We start from the raw sequence: 11,598 nt of genomic DNA, 5'->3' as shown, positions 1-11,598 counted from the left end.
TTTTTTTGTTAGCAGGAAATGGGAAAATACACATTATGTATGAAATTATTGAAATAAAGTGTGTTTCTGAGTACATTCTAGGTTTTAATTTTTTTATTACTTATTTCAGCTGTTAATACCAGGCCCTTTTTCTCCCGACTCGATTCCAGCTGTTAAAATACTAGTTTATACCAAGCATTTCTGGTATTGGTTCCTACTGGCACGAGCTTGAATTTTTTTGCTACTGAATTTTTTATTTTTGAAATACCGTTTCATGAGATAATCACTTGGAAGCCAGGAGTACAGGATCAGAATATTGTACACAGTCTGCTTTCCCTAGTTAGTAGCCTTTTAAATAGTCATTGGCCAAGGGCAAATGACTTGTCTTCCAGGTTTTGGAAACCACTGTAATTATGGTAGTATATATGTATCTGGATCAATGCCTGGAAGATCTATTTAGTAGCCATACCTTGTTTACATGACCTTTTTTTTTTTTTTTTTTTTTTTTTTTTTTTCTAGCAATAGCAATTTAAAAGCATTTTTTTTTTCTTGAAATATCATGCATAAGGAAAAAGGACAGATTGTTCTAAGACTATTGTGCATTTTCTGATTAATTTAGTCAAGTATGTTTGAGTACTACTGGGATCTGTTTCTTTGAAAGCAGTATGAGTTTGCACACAGAGATGTAGACTTTTTTCTGTAATGCTGTAGAGAATCAAACTGGCACAGCTAGTAAGTTTTTGCTGTATATGTAAATAATAGCAATAAATTTGAGGCCAGTGTAGCTTTTGGTGTGTACAGGTCCTTTTTTTTTTTCTTGAATATATGGTATGTTCCATGCATACAGTAGATCTAAAAAAAAATACTTATTTCAGAGAGGCCTAACTTGGATGTCTTCACTAAGTACTGTTTTTCTTGATGGATTGCACTTGGCTTCAAAAGGCCTTTTCATTTAAATCAAGGTCAGTGGTAGTAATCCCTTGGTGCAATGTCAATCTCAATTAGAGATAACATAAAATTGAACTATGATTTTATGTAGATAAATTTCAAACAAACTTAGCCTGACATTTGACCTAAATAGAAATGCATATTCATAACTAACATATTTGAGTTATGGTCCTGAGACTTTAATTTATGATAATAACTTAATTTCATACTGGAAAGAAATAACATGGAATTCTGTCCATTTTCATGTACCTGCTGTCTATGAAAGGACTCCCTAATAGGTTTTATACAATCAAGGTGGGAGAGAAATTGTATGTTATTCAGAGCATCTCAAGACTGTTCAAGTGGACTTACTATTTTCAGCATATTGCTCAGTCACTGTAATCATGATCTCTGCAAGACACTAGGTATTGTGAAGGACTGTCAGATCCTCAAATTAGCAGTAGACAAATGCTAGTTAGAAGTTGCAATACAGAAAGATGAAAACTAGACCAGAAGTGTAGATGTGGTGGGAGATGATAGATTAAAACAGTCAAAGTGTCTGAATGCATTTAGTTACTTTATAATAGTTTTACACATATAAAAATAAATGTGTTCATCCCACAGTCTGTAGACATTAGGTTCGCTGGTTTTAGAAACTCAAGGTTGATCTTTAAATATGTGTCCCAAGCCAAGGGTTGCACTTAAGACCATCAGTATTATCAGTGTGATACTGGAGAGCACTTGCAAGGCACACTGAACCTTACATTGTCACGGATGTTTAAGCTTGAAGGAAAAGGGGAAGATTTGCATTGTAATTTTGGTTTGTTTTATTGTTTTTTTTAACTGGTTAGGTATTATACTAGTTGATAAACACTGCTGATAAACTATTACAAAAAGGAAACACTTTTTGGCATCTTTGCACCCCATCTCAAGGTTTTTTGCTTCGCCTTCTCTGTGGTATATAGTTGTATGATTACCCCTCCCTTTGGCCAGAGCTTACTCTCAGTTGACATGGGGACCCACCATAAAGTGGATGAATAGTTAAGACATAAACTCTAGGACTACTTTACGTATTTAAGTTATGGTCCTTAGTTATGATGTATGACCTCCTGTTTTATATTTCTGTTAATAGGATCTGTTTTTACCCTGAAAGTTCAAGTAAATGACATCATCAGTCATCAGTACCTGCAACAAGCGGTTGTAGAAGTGTTTGTTAACTACACAAAGACAAATTCTACTCTTACTGGAAGCAACGGAGCAGTATTAATAAAAGTCCCCTACAAATTAGGATTAAGTTTAACTATCGTATCGTACAAGGATGGCTACATGTTAACACCTTTGCCTTGGAAGACTGGGAGGATGCCAAGTACGTAAGCATCTTACAGTCCTATTATTAAACTGTATCTGTCAGTAATTAAATTTCTGTCTGCCTCAGCAGTCTGGGTAGTTACTGTCAACTGAAAATAACTGAATGAAGTCAGTCAAGGCAGGTGGTGCCTGTCATTGCAGATGTAAGGGTGAATGATCTGTTAGATTTGTCAAAATTCTTAATATTGTAAACCAGAAAATATCCCTTTTAAAATAGGTTATATTGTGATACCATGACTATATTCTGCGAAGTTGTTTGCTTAAATTTAACAAAGGGCTGGTAATGAGTTGTGATGAAAATCGTGTCTTGGTGATTCCTGTGTTGTGAGTCCTGTATAACGGAATAACCTATTGCTACAGTTTTCAGCTGTCTTTCCTCAGGAGTTCTCCTGTTTATCTATTGCATGCTTTAAAAACGTTATGTGTTTTTTTTCAAAAAAAGAGATGGACTCTTAAGAATTCTAGCCACTTGTTTATCCATAGAAGGCATAAGATGTAGCAAACTTACAACAGAGGTCTTCTGCCTAACCACTAAAATTCCTGTGCTGGACAACAGGAGTAATTTATTTATCCAGTCTTCATATACTCTCTTTTTCTAACTGCTCTATTCACTATTCCTTCAGAATCTCAGATCTTACAGGATTTTTCTCAGTTCCACACTATAACAGATATTATTACTTTCCACAGTATACTCATCTGTGACACTTTCATTATTCCCACAACGTCAAGCTAATATATGGCTCTTTGAAGATATTGTCTTAATTACTGGAAAACTGTCTGGTAAGTTCAGTGTATGCAGACCATATTCTTACCACTGTGTGATAACCATATGTACACATGCAAAGAATAAAAATTAGTCATGTTCATATTCTCATATAAGACCTATCTACTCAAAGCCAGATTTTCAGTTAATTGTGTAGCTGTATGTGTGGCTGTGACAAGTGCTAGACTAGAAATACACAAACGAGGGAGAAAATGGGTGAAAACAGGTGGTTGGTTATGCTAAATGGTTTTTCTGAACAGCAATAAAAACATTGTTTTTGTGTTTTACCATTGCTAAGACAAAATACTCCTCTTTTTTACAGATGCCAAATCTCAACCAAGTGTTCAGTTTCCAAAATTATTAATAAAGCTTCCAACAAATCACCATATTACAAATGTTACAGCCTACCTGACAGTGCCAGAGCAATTTTTGAAAGTGGATAGCTTTCTCTATACAACAGGAATTCTTCTAAATAAATCGGGTATGTAAATACATTGTTTAAGAATTTTTCTGAAAAGAAATCTTCAAATTATAATGCATATGACTGCATGGTGTTTCAGAAAAACATACACTTAAATTAGAAGGGCCTTAACCTGCTTGTATTGTGTTACAGAGCTTTGTTCTATAGTAGTAGGCTTGTAAACACATCAGGTAAGTAAGATATGTCACTCTTTATCTCATTTCATGTAGTATGAAAACATATCTTACTACGCTGAAATACTCCTTCAGAGTCTGCTTTATATCTATATCTATATATCTCTATATATCTATATAGATATAGATATCTGTATCTGTGTGTGTGTATGTATATGTTCAGGATTTCATGAGACTGTGGAACTGATTTAGTAAACAGTTTAAAAGTTATGGCCAGAGTGTAAACTAGGTGAACCTAAAGAAATCAGTGAAACTGCAGCAGTTGTCTTCAGCTGTGGGTTTTTCTGTATTTTCACTAGAATGGCTGCCTTAAGGAGCTTTACACCTAGTGTAAAGATTGTATGGAAGCTCTGGTTTGGATTGCAGACAGTTAATCCGCACAGGCTTGTTTGAAACCAAGTAGTCGCTATGAATACAGAGCATACCTGTAATGTTTTTTGTATATCTGTTTCACTGGAGGAAGTGATAAGTGGTTTCATGAGTCACTATAACTGCTCATATGCAGTTGGATCTTCTAGTGTTTGTCATTCTATAAGATTACATTATTTATGCAAATAAAAAAAAAAAATCTCTGGTAGATTGTACTGTGTGCAGTTCCATCTTTCTTTTGTTCTTTTCTTTCTATTCCCAGTAGACCTGAAGCCATGAGGCTCTTAAATTCATTGCAGTGCATGAGGAGGCCACTACATGGCTTATTTGAATTTGTCATGCTCTCTTCTTTAATTTTCACTGAATTAAAATCATCATATGTATTGCTATCTTGACTTACATATTTTAAAGGCTTTCTTATCTGTATTTCACCTCTTTAAATGTAAAGCCTAGGAGAATAAGCAGTGTTTCTCCCCTTCAGGTTTTCCTTTCAATCTGTCTGGCATGTGTTTTAAATTATTCATATACTCCTAAAGCAATAGGCTTCCTTTTAGGGCAGGTGGAAGATAATTGGTATCTGACGTACCAGGAGCTTTCTCACAACCAGCTTCTAACAGCTTGCATAAGTTTAACATTATTCTGGTACTTACTAATTCTGTTTCAGCATCTTTCACCATCCTGTCATAGTGTGCATTCTGAAGTATTTCCAAGTTAGTGTGAGGAAAGTAAAGGAAATAAACTTTCAGGCTGCATTGTAAAGCTTGCAACATTCCTTTGAATGCCTTGACGGGCCTCATGATTTAAATATTCAGTTAATTCTAACTGCCTAATTAGAAAGTTAATCCTTACAGGAAAGTTTGAGGACTGTTTAACTAAGGAGAAATACAGTAGTCATATATTGGCATATGTCTTCATTGTTATGTATGTTGCAGTTATACAAAAATTCTTACCCTATTTCACATGGGTTAGCTCTTGTAATCAAATTATCTGAGGGAAAAAATCCTCTTTCCCCAGCCCCAAGCCAAGTTTTGCATACTCATTGGTTCTGTGGTCAGCATTGAACCTGTATGTCAAAAGTCTGTTTCTCTTTTACAAATTTGGTATAGATATGACTGGTTTTTATTTTAATCACAAGATTTTAAAAGTCCAGAAGAGAAGGAATGTGGATTTTTATATGACCAAGTTGACAACAGCTGACTGTGTAGCTGGATGTAAATGAGGACTTGCCTTTAGTTAGGATAGATTTTTAATTCTAAATTATTTTTTCAAATACACTGTAAATGGAGAATTACAGACAAGATATTTCTCATTCAGGTTTCAAAAGCATGGAATTAGCTCCTCTTGCTGCAATATGTGTAAATGTTCTTTTGACTGGGAAAGAACTGAAAGTAAATGGTCCCATTCAGATTACACTTCCTCTTCCCACAAGTACTGTAAAACCAGGAGATGCTATACCTGCATGGACATTTGATATGAAAACTGGTAAGTGGCTTAAGTTATTTGTTACTCTGCCTTTTAGCACATGTGTATAGTTTTGGGCACATGATACTATATGTCATGGAGCAGTGATGGCAATACTATATGAGGTGGTAGTAAATAGTCACAGATTATTATTAGGGGTTCCGTATTGTTTTTTTTGTTGAGTAGCTTGAATTGTTCAAAGGAATTTTCTGCTTTCATTAGTTCAAAAAGCTTTGGTAAAATTCATTAACATTCCTACTGAACAAATTTTTAACGTAATAGATTTTTATTTTCATGGGAGGCTAAGTATTCAGGGATTGTACATTTTAAGTGATGTTAAATTTTAAGCCTGGAAATCTTGTGAATGCTTTCTTAATACAAATCAGAATTGAAGATTTGGATGCTTTGTTTCCTAGAGTATAGCTCTAAAGATCCTTTGATACTAAAACTGGAATAGATATTACTTTAGTTAACAAAAGCAATTCGGAAAGTTAAATGAAGGGGAAATAAGAATTATTAAAGGAAACAACATTATTCTTATGGTATACATGGGAGGAGGAGGCTGGGAATTAGACATTCTAAACCTTTTGTTACCGTTCATGTCTAATTGTAGTCAAGGAGCATGGAGCATGGCATGCTGACCCAATAAAAACAATTAAATGTTGGGTTTTTTTCTCTCAGATTGGATGTACTTTGGTAGAGGTTCCGTAAAGGTAGATTGACTGTAATGGGTGCTCACTGAGGGGTGGTGTTCACATGGAGCCTTCATGGCTGCTTGCTGAGGAGAGGGGACAAGGAGAGAGACTTTTGGGGGCATAACTCTTAATTTCTGCTTTTTCTTCTACTTGCTTGTCTCTGCAGTGAAAATTTGCAACTGTATTCACTGTTCTGGATGTTTATTCTTAAATTTGTTTCATTCATTTTTACCTCTGATCTGACATGGTCAAAAAGACTTTTTTCTAAGGTAACTGTAGTCAAGATTCTGGTGACTGAGGACAGCTGAGCACCTCAGCAACTCCAGCAAGCATTTGAGAGCATCCGTAAGTAGCAGTAGGCCGCCACCTGAGCTGAATGGAGAGCTACCACTGCACTGAATAACAAGGCTCTGGCATCCAAGATGTTGCATGCAGGATGTCCTCAACAAGATATTGGCATGCACTTTAAGCTCAGAATTCTTGGGGTAGTATGTCATAATGGTAATCAGAGCTTCCATGTCATTATTGACAGTGGTAAGAAAAGAGGTCTCTGTTTGACCTTGTGTAGGTGGATCCATATGCACCAGAAAAAAAGATAGAAACTGCTTTCACATTTCTGTTTGTGCATTGTTCCCTGGGGTTACTCAAAAGTATTGAGACTGTTCCTGGAAAATGAGCTTTTGCAATTATATTCCAGCTGCTGTAAATGCAGAATTTGTTGACATATATTGAATGTGGCTTCCTTCTAACTAAATATTTTGCCTCATTAGTACCAAAAGTACTTTGTGGATTTTAATACAATTACAAAAAAAAACCCCAAACTTGCATTGCAACATTAAATTGAGAATGATATCCTTCTGTTTGAATGGCAGTAAATCTGTTTGAATGGCAGTAAATCAGAGAGAGTATGTGCTTACTCATAAGTGACATTTTAATGTTTTTCTTGATGTGTACTATTTTCTGTGGACTATATTGGGTGGTAGATATTTACTGAAGAGGACAGCAAAGATTATATGGCTTCTTATAGATTTGTTCAGTTAAGGAAAAACTTCTGGAGACCTAGACATTTTTTTGCCTTTTATATCTGGTGTTTTGTGTTGGGTTTGTACATAGCCTGTACATAGCCCCCCTGTAACACTTGTAAAAGAGTAGTTTTGCAGTATAGTGACATTTGCCTTAGAGGTGCCAGGATAGAATTTGAGTATCTGTTGTTGCCTTCATATGAGAGTTAGGGATAGAAGACTCTTCCAGCTGTTCTTGCTCCTGAGTCTGGACAAGAGGTTTTCTAAGAAACTGAGAAACCACCTCTTTCAGGGCTCTAGGTGGCTGCTGCTGCTGCTGTTCCCCTCTGCCAGCTGTCTCACATACCAGGAGAAGGCTGCAAGTTTTACTGCCAAATGATGTTTTGTGTGTATCTGCACATGCATGTGGCATGTGGCAGTTCTCATCTTTACCTCCTGTCTGGCAGATATTTCCTTTTGCTTTGCTGGAAGAAGGGTTCTGGAGAAAAATGGAAATTATAGGACTTAATTATATTTTTCCATGCTTTGGTTTATTGTTTTAAAAAAACTAATGGTTCTCTCTTCTTCTCCTCAGTATTTGCAGTTTGAAAATGTGAGATTGTTTATATGAAACTGTTTTCTGTCCTTAGAATTTCACAGTTGGCCCACAATAAATGTGTTCAAGCGCATTAAGTATAATCCTGTCTCTTCTGCTGCATGCTTTATTAATTGTCGAAGTTGGCATACCATAATACCTGTCCTTTGCATTGCCAAACAGATGGTGTGGAATCTGTGTGCTAACAATAGACCTTCCTGGGGCTAACTGAACTGTTAGTGCCATGGGGCAAGGAGGAGGAGAGAAACATTTAAAACAAACATTGTTTATCCTATTGTAGTTTATTAGATTAAAATGCTTTCCTACCAAGTGCTGCTAGCTAATGTTAAGCTTGTATTCATATCCTTAAATTACCTGCTTCTTGATTTATTTTTTATGTAGTCTTGACCTTCATGTGTACTTAAGCTCATATAATAAGATTTTCCAAATGATTTGTGTCCGTATCTATGGAAGACATTTGCTAATAGAAAAATGAATTACAATAATTCCAGTAAGCAATGGTGTTGCTTTGTTTCAAAGTAAATGTCCACACAGGGATATTTTCAGTGAAATTGTCAAGAGAGAAAGTTTGCATGTTTAGCTAAAGCTGTGTAATAAATAGTGTATAGGTCAGAAGTTTTTCTTGTGACCTTGTGTATTTTTCATAATAGCTTAAGATTAATTACTAATGGTTTGGCTGTAGAAGAATCCTGCATGGCATGTGCAATATTTTGTCCTTTTTTTTTTTTTTTTTTTTTTTTTTTTTCCCAGGTGCTTGGGTAAGCCGTGGGCTGGGAATGGTGAAGGAAGCAGATGGCCAGTTAGTATGGACATACACTGCTCAACACTTAGGCTACTGGATAGCAGCTCCACTGCCTGGAACAAAAGGTATTGCAACAACCGGCAAAGAGATTACTGAGTAACTCAAGTACCAATGTGTCGTAAGGCTCTCAGTTTGGTTGCTTTATTTAACAAAAAGGGAAAAACGACATGCGATTTCAACAGTTGGATAACTTTTATTTGAATCCTGATAGTGTGCCTTGGTGCATATTACTATTTCCTAGAACTTCAAATGCTATAGGGGAAAAAGTCTAGACTGTATTTGAACTTAGATGTTTATACTATCGCCATCTTTTGGAAGAAGCCTGCAAGGGAACTGTGACTATGGAGATCTAAAAATCAGCAGGACTGTATCCTTTACTGTTGAGGATTATGTGTGACAGGAGGAAATAAAACAAGAAAATTATTGTTGGGTGAAACGGTCCCAGTGGATTCTGTTTTATGTAGACTTCTTGCATGTCTTGCAAATTCATGTGAAGGGATTTTTACAGGAAAAATATGTCAGCATTTAAAAACAGATAGCACTTCCTGACCGAAGCACTAAATAGAAAATGTAGACCGTGTTTCTAGGTCAGTTTGGACAACTAATATAAGTGTAATATAACTGAAAGTGAATAGATGTCATGGTAAGGCTTTAGTACTTGAGGTGAACCTTTGAAGATACATTATATTGTAACCACTGTTTGTATATTTTCTAGTTTGCTGAAATAGCAAGGTGAGAAGGGAAGGATGAACGTAGTGCCATAGGAACACAAAATCACTGGAAAATTACAGTTTCATTTATTAGCTACAGATCTGCATATCAAAACCAAATAATTCTGCTTGAGAACTAATTCTTGTCTGGTTTTGTTTGACAATCTAGAATCCATTATTAGTGCGGTTTCCAAGGACATAACAGCCTATCACACAGTGTTCCTTACGGCCATACTGGGAGGTACTGTTGTCATTATCATTGGATTTTTTGCTGTTCTTCTCTGTTACTGCAGGTAAGCAAAAAGAGAGGCTCTAATAAGCTCAGCATGAATGGAATTTAAGGCTGATAAAACAGTCTTTTGACATTGAGACTTGTTTCCTTAGTTGAACTCTAATGTGTAGCCTAATATTTTTTCAAAAATTAGTTATTACAGAACTTAATTTTAAGTTTGTGATGCCACATTACAGTATAACTTCTTAACCAGACTCTAACCTTCAGCTCTGGTAGTCAACAGTCTAGTATTCTTAGTATGCTCTACAGTCACCTTGCATCTCTTTTGCATAGGGATAAATGTGGTCGGACACAAAAGAAGGAAAAAAATACAACTAAGCTGGAGGTCATAAAAAAAGACCAGACAACATCAACAACTCACATGAATCACATCAATGCTGTCAAAGGGTCTTTAAAGCTGGAGGATAAGTCACAGTTATACACACCGAAGATTTCTTCATACAGCCCTCAAAGAAGGATGTCTGTAGACACAGAAGATGGAAAATCACGAGACAATTTTAAAATCTACACAGAGGATGCTTCTTATCAGTCATCCTGTCAGGCAAGAAATTCAGCCCATTCGTTAGAGCCTGCTCCTGGAGTTCGGCATTTACAGCAGCCGAAGCATAGTAACAGTACTCTTTCCCAAGCTCCTAGGGACATTCAAGACCAAAACAGATACCTTTCACTGAAAGAAGAGATATACGGGCTTTCCCATATCCCAGAACACTTAATGCATATTTACAATCAACCTATCGCTATTCTTCAAACCTCTGAACTTTTCCACTCCCCAGAACAGTTGCATCCTGCTAAATCAGCAACTCTGCCAAGAAAAGGGCAGTTAATATATAGCCCCATGATGGAACCCATGAATCGTGACGGTTACATGCAGACCTTACCAAAAATGCCAGTGCACTCTCATCCACAGCCTTCTGTCTGCAGAGATGAAAACAATACAATAGCTAGCGAAGAGGGTTTACCTTCTCAAGCATCAAACTGGAGCCGGTACACTAATAGCTTACTGGAATCTGTCTCTGTTCCTGGGACATTGAATGAAGCAGTTGTAATGACTCCGTTTTCATCTGAACTTCAAGGTATTTCAGAACAAACCTTATTGGAACTCTCTAAAGGAAAACCATCTCCCCATCCTCGAGCATGGTTTGTGTCCCTGGATGGAAAGCCAATTGCTCAAGTGAGGCATTCTTTCATAGATCTGAAAAAGGGCAGAAAAACAGAGAGTAATGATACCAGTCTGGATTCTGGTGTGGACATGAATGAGCATCATCCTAGTAGGAAACTGGAGAGAGAGAAAACTTTCATCAAAAATATGCCACATTCTAAGATCCTTTACTTGGAAGATCTGGATCTGAGCAGCAGTGAAAGTGGGACCACTGTTTGCACTCCAGAGGACCAGGCTGTGAGGCACATTCTGGATGGAGGGAATGGGCAAGTCACAGAACAGCATGATGAAGGTCTAAGAAGAAAAACTGTATCAGGAAGTCATGAATCTGGTATCCCTTCTGCTAAAAGAAGGGATAGACCATCTATCATGAAAAGAGATAGCAAAACTAATATCTGGAAGAAAAGAGAGGAGAGGCCGCTTATGCCTATAAATTAAAACACAGTGTGCTTTGTGTTGCTCTCCCTGCTGGTTATTGACCTCTTGGCTGCTTCTGTAATTCTGCAGTGTTGGGTTTGCAAGGGAAATAATGTTTTCTAGTATCAAGAAAAGGTTACATTTTTAAAAAATATATCAATGGGGTTACTAAACTTCAACTGGGCAATTGATATTCAGTGTGAATTGAAAACAGGGAAGTGCTACTATTAAAATTTTCCAGTTCCTAATTTTACTGGCAGTATGGAGAGGGCCCACATTTAATTAGCCTGTCATTCTTGGACACACCTCTGGGAATGCACAGCAAGAAATGTAGGCACATGTTTTAATTTTTTCATAGTTGTTGCTATGCATTGGTAGACTAGTT

General features: G+C 36.5%; 1 protein-coding gene across 1 annotated transcript; it reads left to right on the top strand.

Moving 5' to 3' along the window:
• Positions 1-2,003: 2,003 nt before the first annotated feature.
• Positions 2,004-11,234, top strand: FAM171B (family with sequence similarity 171 member B). Its single transcript, XM_026852095.1, is given in 8 exon segments — positions 2,004-2,024; positions 2,026-2,272; positions 2,962-3,054; positions 3,360-3,518; positions 5,375-5,542; positions 8,584-8,700; positions 9,515-9,638; positions 9,911-11,234. Coding segments are annotated over 8 exon segments (2,253 nt in total).
• The last annotated feature ends 364 nt before the right edge of the window (positions 11,235-11,598 follow it).

The sequence above is a fragment of the Athene cunicularia genome (assembly GCF_003259725.1).
Source record: "Athene cunicularia isolate RWA chromosome 7 unlocalized genomic scaffold, athCun1 chr7_part1, whole genome shotgun sequence".
Classification (NCBI taxonomy): Eukaryota; Metazoa; Chordata; class Aves; order Strigiformes; family Strigidae; genus Athene; species Athene cunicularia.
This window is presented reverse-complemented; position numbering and strand designations above follow the sequence as displayed.